General features: G+C 43.5%; 3 protein-coding genes across 3 annotated transcripts; 2 read left to right on the plus strand and 1 right to left on the minus strand.

The window, feature by feature from the left end:
* Positions 1–286: 286 nt before the first annotated feature.
* Positions 287–1,251, minus strand: AtWU_08076 (uncharacterized protein; the record flags this gene model as incomplete). The annotated part of the gene is made up of 2 exons (XM_035503184.1): positions 287–1,008; positions 1,119–1,251. The coding sequence occupies 2 exons, from the start codon at positions 1,249–1,251 to the stop codon at positions 287–289; spliced, it is 855 nt and encodes a 284-aa protein (XP_035359077.1).
* A 3,091-nt stretch (positions 1,252–4,342) lies between these two features.
* Positions 4,343–6,301, plus strand: AtWU_08077 (sulfatase family protein; the record flags this gene model as incomplete). Its single annotated transcript, XM_035503185.1, has 5 exons — positions 4,343–4,646; positions 4,695–5,173; positions 5,235–5,718; positions 5,771–5,883; positions 5,960–6,301. 5 exons carry the CDS (start codon positions 4,343–4,345, stop codon positions 6,299–6,301), a joined length of 1,722 nt encoding a protein of 573 aa, XP_035359078.1.
* A 914-nt stretch (positions 6,302–7,215) lies between these two features.
* AtWU_08078 (Zn(II)2Cys6 transcription factor) lies at positions 7,216–8,695 on the plus strand (the record flags this gene model as incomplete). The annotated part of the gene is made up of 3 exons (XM_035503186.1): positions 7,216–7,373; positions 7,435–7,945; positions 8,009–8,695. The coding sequence occupies 3 exons, from the start codon at positions 7,216–7,218 to the stop codon at positions 8,693–8,695; spliced, it is 1,356 nt and encodes a 451-aa protein (XP_035359079.1).
* Positions 8,696–12,247: the final 3,552 nt, after the last annotated feature.

Consider the following 12,247-nt stretch of genomic DNA (forward strand, 5'->3'; position numbering starts at 1 on the left):
CCTAAAACCCTAAACCCTAAACCCTAAAACCCTAAAACCCTAAACCCTAAAACCCTAAAACCCTAAAACCCTAAAACCCTAATAAATTCAATTCTATGCAGATTCTGACTTAGCGGCTAAAGCTATAATAATACTACTAGTCTTAAACTTATCAGATATCATTTAACTGTTGTCCCGTTGTGAAGATTTCCCTACTAGACTAAGGCTGGGTTCACATTGTGTACCATCCCAAGATTTAGTATACACAGAAAATAATTTAATGCATCTACTTAACCAACAAGCTCCTTCACCCTTTCAAAAAACCCTCAAACACCCCCTCAAATACCTCCCTCCCTTTCCCTTCCTGGTCATCCTCAATAACATCCCCGTGACACGGCACAATCCCTCCAAAGTCCCACCCCCAAATTCGGCGGATACTCTCCCCAAAGTTCTTACGATCCCCCGCGGCCAGCACATACCACACAAATCGAGCCTGCGCTGTCCGCTCCGCCGGCGTCCGTGCCTTCATCCACCCCATCCCCAGCCGATTCCACAACCCGTCCTCGGCCTTTTCACCCGACAGACTGTACTGCTCTGTTCCCGGCAAATTAAACATTAGGTCCGCCTGTATCAGGTACCGGGAGGGCTTATGTAGAAGCACGATCTCTCGGTTCGGGTGGCTGTGCACGTACTCCACTGCGAAGGTAGCGTGGAACTCTGGGTCGTCGGATACTTGCAAGGAATACTTGTTGGCGGCGGTGTAGATGTAATCGAAGGCAGGGTTGCAGTCGGCCGAGGTATCGGGCCCGTTGCCGAGCGTTCGTTGACGTTTCTCGAGGAGCCCCTCTGGGGCAATGATGCGGGCGCCCGGGTAGGCGGTTTTCCAGGCCGAGAGATGGAGGTGGTGCTCGGTATCTGGGGCGACAATGTAGCCGATCTGGCCAGTGCCGGTCTTGGCGATGACGGAGCGGATGGTGGGGGTAAGGGGGGTAGGCGAGAAGATAAGAAGGTTTCCGGAGGGGAGTTTGACTAATCTCTCATTGTCAACTGATGTCACTCCCAGTATATATACAGATCGACTTATAGGATGAGAGGAATGGGGGAAGAAAGGGAGGGGTAGGAAAATTAAAGGAACATACCTAATGTTGCTCTGGCGCCGAATTTGACAATCCCGAATCGGGCAAACGGGAGACTGAAGGTTATGATATCAGGGGTGAGATAGCGGATGACAGAGACTTTGTCTGGGTCATCGGGAAAGAGAGTGTTGCCCATTGTGGTTAGTTGAATTGAATGTCTAGTGTGTAATGACTGAGGTCTTGTAGACAGGTCTACTAATGCATGAAACAGTAATATATATAAAATTTATCTTTCAATTGTATAGAATTCTTGGTTATTCATTGATGACAGACATGGCTTGGTCTAGAACAATATTCTAGAACCTTTTGAACCTGCCGGCTCCCGGATGTCCACCCGGACCCCCTCAGAACCGGTTTCAGAACCTCCGAAGTTTCGCATTACTCAGCATTGCTTGAACTGTATTGGTTAACTAGCTAATTAGTTAACCTTAATTATATAATATAATCAACAGTTAGGCTGCCCACCCCATCAAAAACACCACCTCGAATTCCTACCCGAAGCCATTCAGCCACTACAGATGCCACCAAAAACGCCTATCTCATTAAAAGTACAGGTAGAACAGGAAGGCAGGATTCTCTTAATTATTAAAATTACTTAGAAAAGTTAAATTACCAGTATCCGCCAGGTAACAGGTGTTTATGATATTACTTGAATTATTTTTTATATTTAATTATCTGGATATAATTTTACTAGAGATATGGTCTATATATATTAAAAATTATTAAAAAATAAAAAAGATTTACTTATTAAATAAATTTTATCTTTTGATAAGTAAGATACAAGCCCCCGGCTGCTTAAAATAAAACCCTAATCTGATTCTATTTAAACAAGACTATATAATTTCTGAAGAGATAGGTATTAACTGGGCTTACAGCTTTATTAAATATTATAAGATTCTCTGAGCCTGCTATACTAGATAATATAATTACTAAAAAGCTTAAATAGAGGATCCTAAGATTATAAAAGACTAGTTTAATCAGGTCCAGGAAGTTATATAAGAGTATAGAATCTTATTAGATAATATCTATAACTTTAATAAAACAGGGTTTGCTATGGAGATAATTACCATAATTAAAATAATAATTAATTTCCAGAAAGTAGGCTGGCTGTTTTTAGTTTAACCAGGAAATCAGGAATAAATCATTTTGATTACGGATATTTAATTTATTAGAAGAGTTTTTGTTATGGGACAAGTCCCTACTAGAGGACTCAGCTACCCAGCCTCATAGCTGCCTGCTGATTAATTAACTTATATAAAATCTTAGATATCCCAAGGCCCTGTTTAAACATCAGCTATTCTTTCTTATCTAACAGATAATATACTCTTAGAACTAAGAAATAATTTCTAATATTAAAAATAACTTTTCTAGATAACCCACAGAATAGAGTCCGACCGTGTGACCAATAAAATTAAAAAATAAAATAAAATTAAAGTTTCTTGCTAATCTCATAAGTAGATTAAAAGAAACATAATAACAGATAATAAATAATAAAATTATTATTAATAAGCTTAATAGAATGAACATGAACAGCACAATTAATATATTAATAAATTATAAAGTATTATTAATACACAAATTATAAATAATATATTTTATAATATTATTATTTTCTTTTAACATGTAACCGCATGATTAAAATTCTTATATTTTCAAATTAAATTATTTAGCAGGCAGGATAAATAAGTTTATCCAGAATTTAAAATATATTTATAATTTAAATTTTTTGTAAATATAGTTATATATCCTAATAATATATCCTGAGTAAATATTTAAAAAGTCTAAGGTAAATGTGGTACTTAGTATAGTAATTTTATAAAAAATTTTTTCAAAAATATATAATCTAGATAAAATAAATAATATTAAATATTAAAATAATTATTAGAATAAATATAATTATATACTAGATACTCAGGTTATCTATGAATAATCTTTTATTTTATTTTACCAGAGTATCTAGATAGCTATTAATATAACTTATTTTTTTATTATAATTTATATTTTTATTTATTTATTTTACTTATTTTTTGCTTATTTTATTATTTTATTAATAATATCATGCCTTAATATTAAATAAGAAGTATATATAATTTAAACTTTCTAGATTATAAAATATATAAGATTCTTAAGATTTATTATAAAAATATTAATATATTATTTTATATAATGCTTATTGGGGTAATACTTATTATTATAATATTTATTTTTATAATATTTAATAGACTTATTTAGACTTTAAATCTATAGAAAAGAGTATTAATCTAATTTAAATTTCTGTTATATATATTAATTATATTTAGAAAAAAATATTTTTATTTTTAGATACTTATAGCTCCACAGAATAATTAATTAAAAAAATAAAAGTTATATTACTGTATTCCTTATAAAGAGTTCTATTAAATAATATTATTTATAATCTTATCAGACATCATTTGACCATTGTCCTATTGTGAAGATTTCCCTACTAGATTATATAATCTTGTCTATTTTAATAATCTGTGACTGTGTGTTGCTCCGGTGGCCTGATGGATTGCAGTGAGTCAGCTGACCCGCTCTAACAGCAACATAAAGAGATACTTTGGGGGCACAGATTATTGGGATAGATTAAGTCACATGACAGCTGTTATAAGGGTCATGTGAGAAGCATGGGAGGCGAGGGTCTCACAGCCGGAGTCAACCGAATCTGTTCACCTGTTCGGTAGATGCTAGGTATCGCTGCCATCCCCACGCCAGCAAATTTCCATGGCCAAACTGTGTCACTAATAGACCTCCATAAGACACGCCGGGATGACAAATATGTTCAACCTGAGTCTCCAGCTTGGAAGTCCTGGGGGAGTGGGGCCCTCGAGAGACGAGATGAAGCAATCCTATCACGTCTTCTTGATCGTGAAGAGGACGGTTCCACTTGACCTTGCCTAGCGCCCTCGTATTACTCTCTGTGGCCCACAGACTGGCCTGAGGGATTCAGTTCATGTTCTTCCCACTTAATGCCTTTTCCTATTGCCGCCGCTTGGAAGTGATGCTCGCAATGGCTGTCGGGAAGGATCGCAGGATTCGGCGATGTCTTTCTTGGCTAAGCATACAGCGAAGAACGACTACGAAGAACGGCTGCGAAGAACCCTTCAGAGGGCAGGGCTTGATATGACGTTCGAGAATCACTCGAACGAACTTAAATAGCTCACGGCTGCAGGAACACTCGAAAACCAATTTATCTGCAAATCGTGAATATGAAGGTCCCCGCGAATAGTTTGGGTCTGACCTGTGGATTCATGGCGGCCCTCGAGGCAGGCCTGGCCACAGCCCAATCGGTCTCGAAACCACCGAACTTCCTCTTCATCATGGCTGATGATCAGGATCTAAAGCTGGACTCCATGTCGCATATGCCTCTAACTACAAAGCATATGCAAGACAAGGGAATGTCCTTCGTGAACCACTTTGTTACAACCGCGCTGTGCTGCCCGTCTCGTGTTAGCCTTCTGACAGGACGACAAGCCCACAACACCAACGTGACGGACGTGCATCCCCCTTGGGGTCAGTTTGTTTACCAAACACCTAATTTCACATGCTAATGAGTGACAGGCGGATATCCGAAGTTCATCAACCAAGGGTTCAACGACAACTACCTGCCCGTATGGATGCAAAATGCTGGGTATGACACTTACTATACGGGCAAATTGATGAATGCACACTCTATCGACAACTATGACGAACCCCATGCCGCGGGATTCAATGGCTCTGACTTCTTACTGGACCCTTACACCTACGACTACATGAACGCGACATACCAGCGCAACCACGACCTACCTGTTAGCTACCTTGGCCGTCACACGACTGAGGTCCTAACTGAGAAGGCAATGGACTTCTTGGAAGATGCTCTCACCGGTGAACGCCCATTCTTTCTCACTGTGACTCCCATCGCACCCCACTCGAACATGAATGGAACCTCTGGTGCTGGGCAAGGTCCGCTGTGGATGGATGAGCCCATTCCAGAGGAACGCCACAAGCATCTGTTTCCCGAGGCCAAGGTACCCCGCACGGCAAACTTTAACCCCAAGGAAGTGAGTATCCTACGATCGTTGCATTGGCCGTGATGAGAACCAAATTTGACATTTTACCTAGCCTACCGGCGTTAGTTGGATATACGACCTCCCCTATCGCAACCAATCCGTCGTCGACTACAACGACCACTACTACCGGCAGCGTCTGCGTGCCTTACAGGGCGTCGACGAACTGGTGAACTCCCTCATCGCCCGTCTAGAAGCCAGCGCCGAAATTGACAACACGTACATCATCTACACATCTGACAACGGATTCCATATTGGCCAGCACCGGTTGCCGCCGGGCAAGACCTGCGCCTTCGACGAAGACATTCGCGTGCCGTTCTTCATCCGCGGGCCCGGAATCCCCGAGGGCCAGCAGCAGGATATTGTTACGACCCACATTGACATCGCACCCACGCTATTCTCCTTGGCTAGTCTACCTCTGCGCGATGACTTTGATGGTACACCTATGCCCATTGCCGATGTGAAGGGAACGCTGCATGAGCATGTGGCGGTTGAGTACTGGGGTCAGGCGATGCTTGAAGGTGGTCTGTCGAACTTGGGTATGCTCCTTCAGTTTACTACTCGGATGACTCGCTAACAGAAATCTAATAGGGACACCCACCGTCCCTAATAACACCTACAAAGCCGTCCGCATCCTCAGCCAAGAGTACAACCTTTTCTACTCAGTGTGGTGCAACAATGAGCACGAGCTTTACGATCTTAGTGTACGTTTGCATTTTTATTTTTTTAGTCTACCCTTCGTTTCCACCATTTCCTAATGAAAGCTCGAAAATAACACAGACCGACCCTTATCAAGTTAACAACCTCCACCCACGTGTCTCGCCCAAGAACGCCACCATCCTGGGCTACGACATCCCGACGGTGATCGATCGTCTTGATGCCTTGTTGCTCGTCCTAAAGTCCTGCAAGGGTCGGACCTGCATTAAGCCGTGGGAGGTGCTCCACCCGGACGGATCGGTGCAGAACCTGCTTGAGGCTCTGGATGCTCAGTATGATGCGTTCTACCATGACCAACCGAAAGTATCCTATGATCGGTGCGAGTATGCGTATGTTATTGATGCGGAAGGGCCGCAGACGGCGTTGGCGTATAGGAATGGCTATTCTTTGGATCAGTGGGTTTAGGTCGAGTGGTTGGAAAACGTTGGGGGTTGTGGGGGGAGGAAGGTGGGATGGGCCAGGAGGATTCCAAGCGCTGTGCTGGGTATGACCGTATGACTATTTTGAGTGGCAGTATTTAGATTCTAGACTACATGAACGTTCATTCCGCAAGTGCTACTTTGCAACGCCAAGTCCTTTTGTGGACGATCTCGCCTTTACAGTAAAACACGGTTATAAGCAACATCCGATATAGGCAATCCTCCTTTTAAAGCAACCAAATCACCGGTCTGAATTGATTTTACATATAAAATTGCTTAACACTCCAATATTAGGTAGTTGCTTATTTTTTTCTTACCTCCCATACAAATTTGCTTTTATCAGAGTAAGGTGGGTTTGAATAGCTAATTATATAATAAAGTTACCAATTGAATATCATAAATACAAGGATGTATACGCTGGTACGTGTAAATTACACTAAACCACGTGATTCTGGTCAACTGGTCAGTTTTAGGCGATTTTACATACGTTTTAGTATAGGCAATTCTTCACTATAAGCAATTTGAGGGCTGGTCTCAATTAATTGCTTATATCTGTGTTTTACTGTAGTTATCTCGGTTAAACCGCGAACCCACAGCGTTGATTGCCCGCGTCATTCGTTAAAGCAAGCCGCGCTCGCCTCTCAGGAGGAGGACTGGACATTCCTAGCAGATGGCCCCCACGTTGGATGCATTGTCGAGATTACAAACGGGTTGTGGGACCGGCTTTCAAAGACAGAAGCGTCAAGAAGAATTTTCAGGCTTACTCAGATGGCCACTCGGAGGGATCCGGTGGGATCCAGAAACAAGGGTCTGTGGAGCCGGTGGGATGAGCACCACCTCGATATTCCCTCCACATTCTTCTGTTCAAACAAGTGACCTTCAAATTTCGAGATAGAGAAAATGTCGTCATTACGTACTGTCCAGAATCGTTTCAAATGCCGAATATCCGGTTGTACCTCCAGCTTCCAGCGGAAAGAGCACCGGAATCGCCACGAAGGGCAGCATACGGGCGCATTGGCCCGGGAGTGTCCGCTCTGCGCCCGCACATTTTCTAGAAGGTGCGTATATACTAATTTCGAGTAAGAGGAATACGTAGTCAATCCTCTGACCTTCTTCAAGCGACTCCCTTCGTCGCCATATCCGTCTTGACCACGGTCCGGACGAGCCAATCCGGGTATCTCAAGCCTGCCGGCCCTGTCGCCTGGCCAAAATCCGCTGCAATGGAGGCATTCCTTGCAGTCGCTGTTCCACCCAGGCACGTCACTGTATCTATGACGACGGCCAAAGACCTCGACAACGACAAGACCAGCAAGTGCAAATATTAGAATCAACTCACTTATTACAAACATCGCAGTCGCCGGAAGATCAACCCTCTCCTTTCTCTGCCCTCCCCAGCGTCGAAGACCATGACTCGACCACCCGTTTCACCCCTTATATTCACCTCTATTTTGCCCATTTCCACCCCCTTTGGCCCATCCTGCATCGAGCCACTTTTAATCCCTCTGACGAGCCACTATTACTCCTGCAGGCTGTCTCCATGATTGGGTTGTGGGTCAGTGACGAGCCTTCAGCTCGAGAGGTGGCCATCGGTCTACATCGGAAACTGGGCTCCGCCATACTATCACAGCGGGTAGGTTATCCCCTGTCAAGCAACAAACTCACTCAAAAGGACAAAGCCTAAAGGAAATCCCAGGAAAATTGGACACATGCCCTTCCATTCTACACCGAAGCATTCGATAAGGAGAACAACACCTCGATAGTAGAGCAAGCGACCGCATCCCGATGTCCAGTGGCCACATACCAAGCAATCCTTTTATATCTGATATTTTCCCTTGTTCTAAACCACAACAGCATTGACAACACTACTTCCAACAACGATAACACTGGTATCTGCACCATCCCACGCCCCCTCGACCTAACCCTCACCATCTCCAAAATGGACCATCACATCCTCTCCCTCCTGGTGGGTACCTGCCTTCGCAACCGAATATTCTACTATCCGCAAATGATGGAACGTTATCATCATACCATGCAGTCTGTTACATGCATCTGGGTCGGAATGGAGGAACTTAAGCGGCTTGGTTTAGCATTATACAGGGTTTGTCGGCTGTGTGGGAGCGGCAGCGATCGACTAGCAAGTGAAGTTGATAGCGTGGAAGGGGGCGAAGGGAGAAAGATACTGCGTATTTCTGATTTGCAGTTTCCGCCTCCGGATAGTCGACATTTGTGGGAGGCCCAGTCGGATCGGGAGATGTCCCGTTTGCTGCAGATGGAGGCATGTCGCAGTGGAATGCGGCTGGATGGTCGTGATGAGGAGAATTGGATATCGTCGTGTGGGAGGTTATTAGATGAGGCTGGGATGGAGAGGTGGTGGTTTTGAAAGAGAATATATATATGAATAGCTACAAGTTGTAATCCTTTTCGACGTAAACAGTTCTTGTTGGATAATGTCGCCTACTAAATAAGCGCCTAGAAATACTTAGTATATTCAGTTAGTAAGTGGGAATACAGGTCAAGTGAAGATGAAGCACTGAGCACGCAACGATATATATTTGTCTATCGATTCTATACCAAGTGCACGCCGAATATGCTGTTGAACAAACTGCTTTGCCAAACCTTTTGTCCAATCTAGAGTGCTCTCCGCAGTGAAACCAATCTTGGAAATTATCATGCCCTGCCACGAACGGCGAGCTAACCATGGAACCTGGTTCATATCCCACCTTGAATGAATGTGCACAGTGTCTCTCTCTTGACAGTCCTTGAATAAAACTTGACGATATTTGATCCAGTAGGCCTAGTACATTTCTTGTCTTTGGCATAGCCAAATGTAGATACCTGCCCCGGGAATCGCGGAATGACTTGGCCATAATATTACCGACTACCAAGATGCTATGTTCTTCGCGCAGTTCCTTTACTGGGAATAAAGCTCCCAGCATGATGAAGCTTAACCATGAACTACTTAGTAGCACTGACTTCTGTAGGGCTTTGCACGACCCAGCGGGATTTTGGGACGAAGGGATCCCTGTTGTCCAGGGTCAGAACCCTTCTGGTCTTATCCCAGTACGCATCATATGCCGCCATCTCCTCTGGTATGAAGGGCACCTCATAGACCTGTCTGACCACGGGCGGGATATCCCGAACGATGGTACCCAGCGTTTTTTGCATCCGCATATGACTTACTGTTTGGCTGGTGGTTGGATTGACTATATGTTTACGCACAGAGTCAATCTTTGAAGGCAGTCTTCTCCGTTTGCTTCGATGATCTGCTGTACCTCTCAAGGTCCGATTTCTGAAAGACTCTCTGTCCCAAGTGATCCAACGGTCTTGGATACTCTACGTTATCTGTGTTCCTGCTGTTTCTAAGTGATGTGGCTGTAATCAACTGGCCGAATTCTGGCTTTCAGCAACAGGACCGTCAAGGCCAGACCAGATTCTGGGTTCCTAATCTGATGGAACTCGTATCATATAACGAGACTAAGCACTCGTTTTAAGTTCTAAGAAAAGGTGAGTGATGATTCGGTCTAGGAATATCAGGTTATAGAACGAATGGTAGTTAGTTGTGTGAAGATATATTCTCAGTGGGATTTGAGGATAAGTAGGATGTGACGACTGTACCTGTCTGTATAACTGACATCTTCAGTCACTACTTATAGAGCAACCCGTGTCACCCAACTGACTGCTGATTGATAAGGGTCAAAGTAAGGAGCGCCACCCCCCCCTTTCCGAGCTAATAGCAGCTTAGGATCTAGCCTGACCCCCGATCAACCTTTGACCTATACTCACTCCACATAACTGCCAAGGCCATTTATAAGCTCGATAAAATCAACTGGCCTATTCAAAAATACCTAAATACCAAGTATTTTTCGGTATTTCAGTAAAAATCATTCTACAGAAAATAAAGAGTTTAGAAAATACAAAACCTCCGTATAAAATAGAAAAATACCTAGATGATATATATTGGTTACTTATTAAGATTGGTATATCTTCTATTAAAAAGGGTTCATTAGTATGTCATTTACTTCTCCATTCTGAGTGTTAAAGCAGTGTTGACTGGCCAAATAATACTTTGATTTATAACGTAACTGCCGGCCGCATCGGCCACCCAGTACAATGATTCTAGGGCGGTATGGTAGGGGTGGCCGGGAGTTACTTCAACGGCCATGGCTATGTCACACTTGCCATCTTCCTCGGCATTACGCTCGTCAGCACAAACACATTTACCTCTGGACTGCAACGCTCACACTTTCCTCAATGATATTTATGTAACCTAGCCATTTTATGTTCATAACTAGACCGAGCTATGTGGTAAATCGCCCAGGTTGACGGCCAAGCGTTCTAATCTACTCCACCAAGACAACTTGAAGCAGCCGTGAGAGTGGAGTATGGCCGTTTCTACGCTCAATTACAAATCCCGGAGCCTTTCGACCCGGAACAAACGGCATGCTCCATGACTATTCCACGACTTCAACTTTGGGATGATAAAAGACATTGAAGACATGCCTATCAGACTGCTCAAGCCCACCAAATCGCATCGGGTTCGGCGGCAGTTAGCTGCAACCACTCAAAGAAATGCTAAACTTCGTTGATGGTCCGGAGCCAGAGGAATTTGAAGTTGATTTTCTACCTTGGCAGTAGGTGAAACACCAAATCTTAGTAGTACCTAAAGCTCAAATTCTTTACTGCTACCATAATTGATATGTTCTTTCATGTTCTGCCATTCATCTGCTAAATGACTGTTTATACTAATAGTATCAGACGTGCACTTCTTCCTGACAACTGCCTGTAACATTCTGAGAAGCCAGCAACACCTACTTGCCATGAACTACTATCTTCTGTCCACTCTGATCCTCTCAAAGTGGTTGCAATCCATAGTTGACCAATTTGCTAAGGTCACATGTATTCTCTCCTGTGTCGCCAATCCATGTCCTACGATCACCACTTTCTCCCCTATAGCGGTTCCGCCAGTCGTAGTGTATTCGACTATCCCTTGCTAAATATTTCTGCGTGGGACACTTCATATCCGTGATTTTGGTCTCCGTAATATGTACCATGCACATACAAGTATCTCAAAAAGAGGTTATTTTCACAAATATGCAGATGCGCATAGGAAACATGCTAGGCCTTGCAGGAAGGTCCTCCAGGACGGGCAAGATACATCAGCGGGCTCTATGGATGGCACAACCGTGGATCGCGTTATCAGAGGAGTCTGCAGTATCGTGAAGCTGCAATTGAGAATATTATATGAAACGCCCTCTGGCATGATGGTACCCTTGTCTTCCTGCTTTTGGTCTTTCTGTGCCAGCTGTTTACAGCCAAGACTCGTTCCGGGCTTTTATTGTCTTGTAGGTGGAGATCATGACACAAGATCTAGAGTACCTGGTGCGGATAGAGAGTAACTTAGCGTCAGCCTGCCCTCAACGTGGTTGCTACCTTAATATATCTTGGCTGTCACCGTAGTATGTCTATGCGCATGGGTGCATGGCTATTTTCCCCATCCCCGTCGCCCATTGATTGAGGAAGTGTGGTGGGTTCGCTATTAGAAGGGCTTCTCCACCGCGTGCTCTTGCTATCTATCACCTATGCAGGAATTGGCGGACGAAAATGTTAATCTCCCCTTGGAATAAACTGACTCAGGCCAGACAGGAATGCGAGAAGTAGGATGGGGGCAATAGTTTCCCAGTTGTTCTACCAGAATATATAGATTCTGTGAGTATAACTAACTCTCTTGATGAAGCTAATAGCCATTTTCTCTTTTAATCACCTCACTTACAATGGATTTGTAGTAAGTTGTACGTGGATAATTTGAGTTTATATCCATCTAGAATCCTTGCGTTTCATTGCTGGAGTCACCTAGGTATGAAGGTCGAAAGGCCTAGGGAAAGAAGATTAGGAGAAGGAAGAGAAGGAAAAGGACGCTTTATAAGCCGCAGAC

Source organism: Aspergillus tubingensis (genome assembly GCF_013340325.1).
Source record: "Aspergillus tubingensis WU-2223L DNA, scaffold_9, whole genome shotgun sequence".
Lineage (NCBI taxonomy): Eukaryota > Fungi > Ascomycota > Eurotiomycetes > Eurotiales > Aspergillaceae > Aspergillus > Aspergillus tubingensis.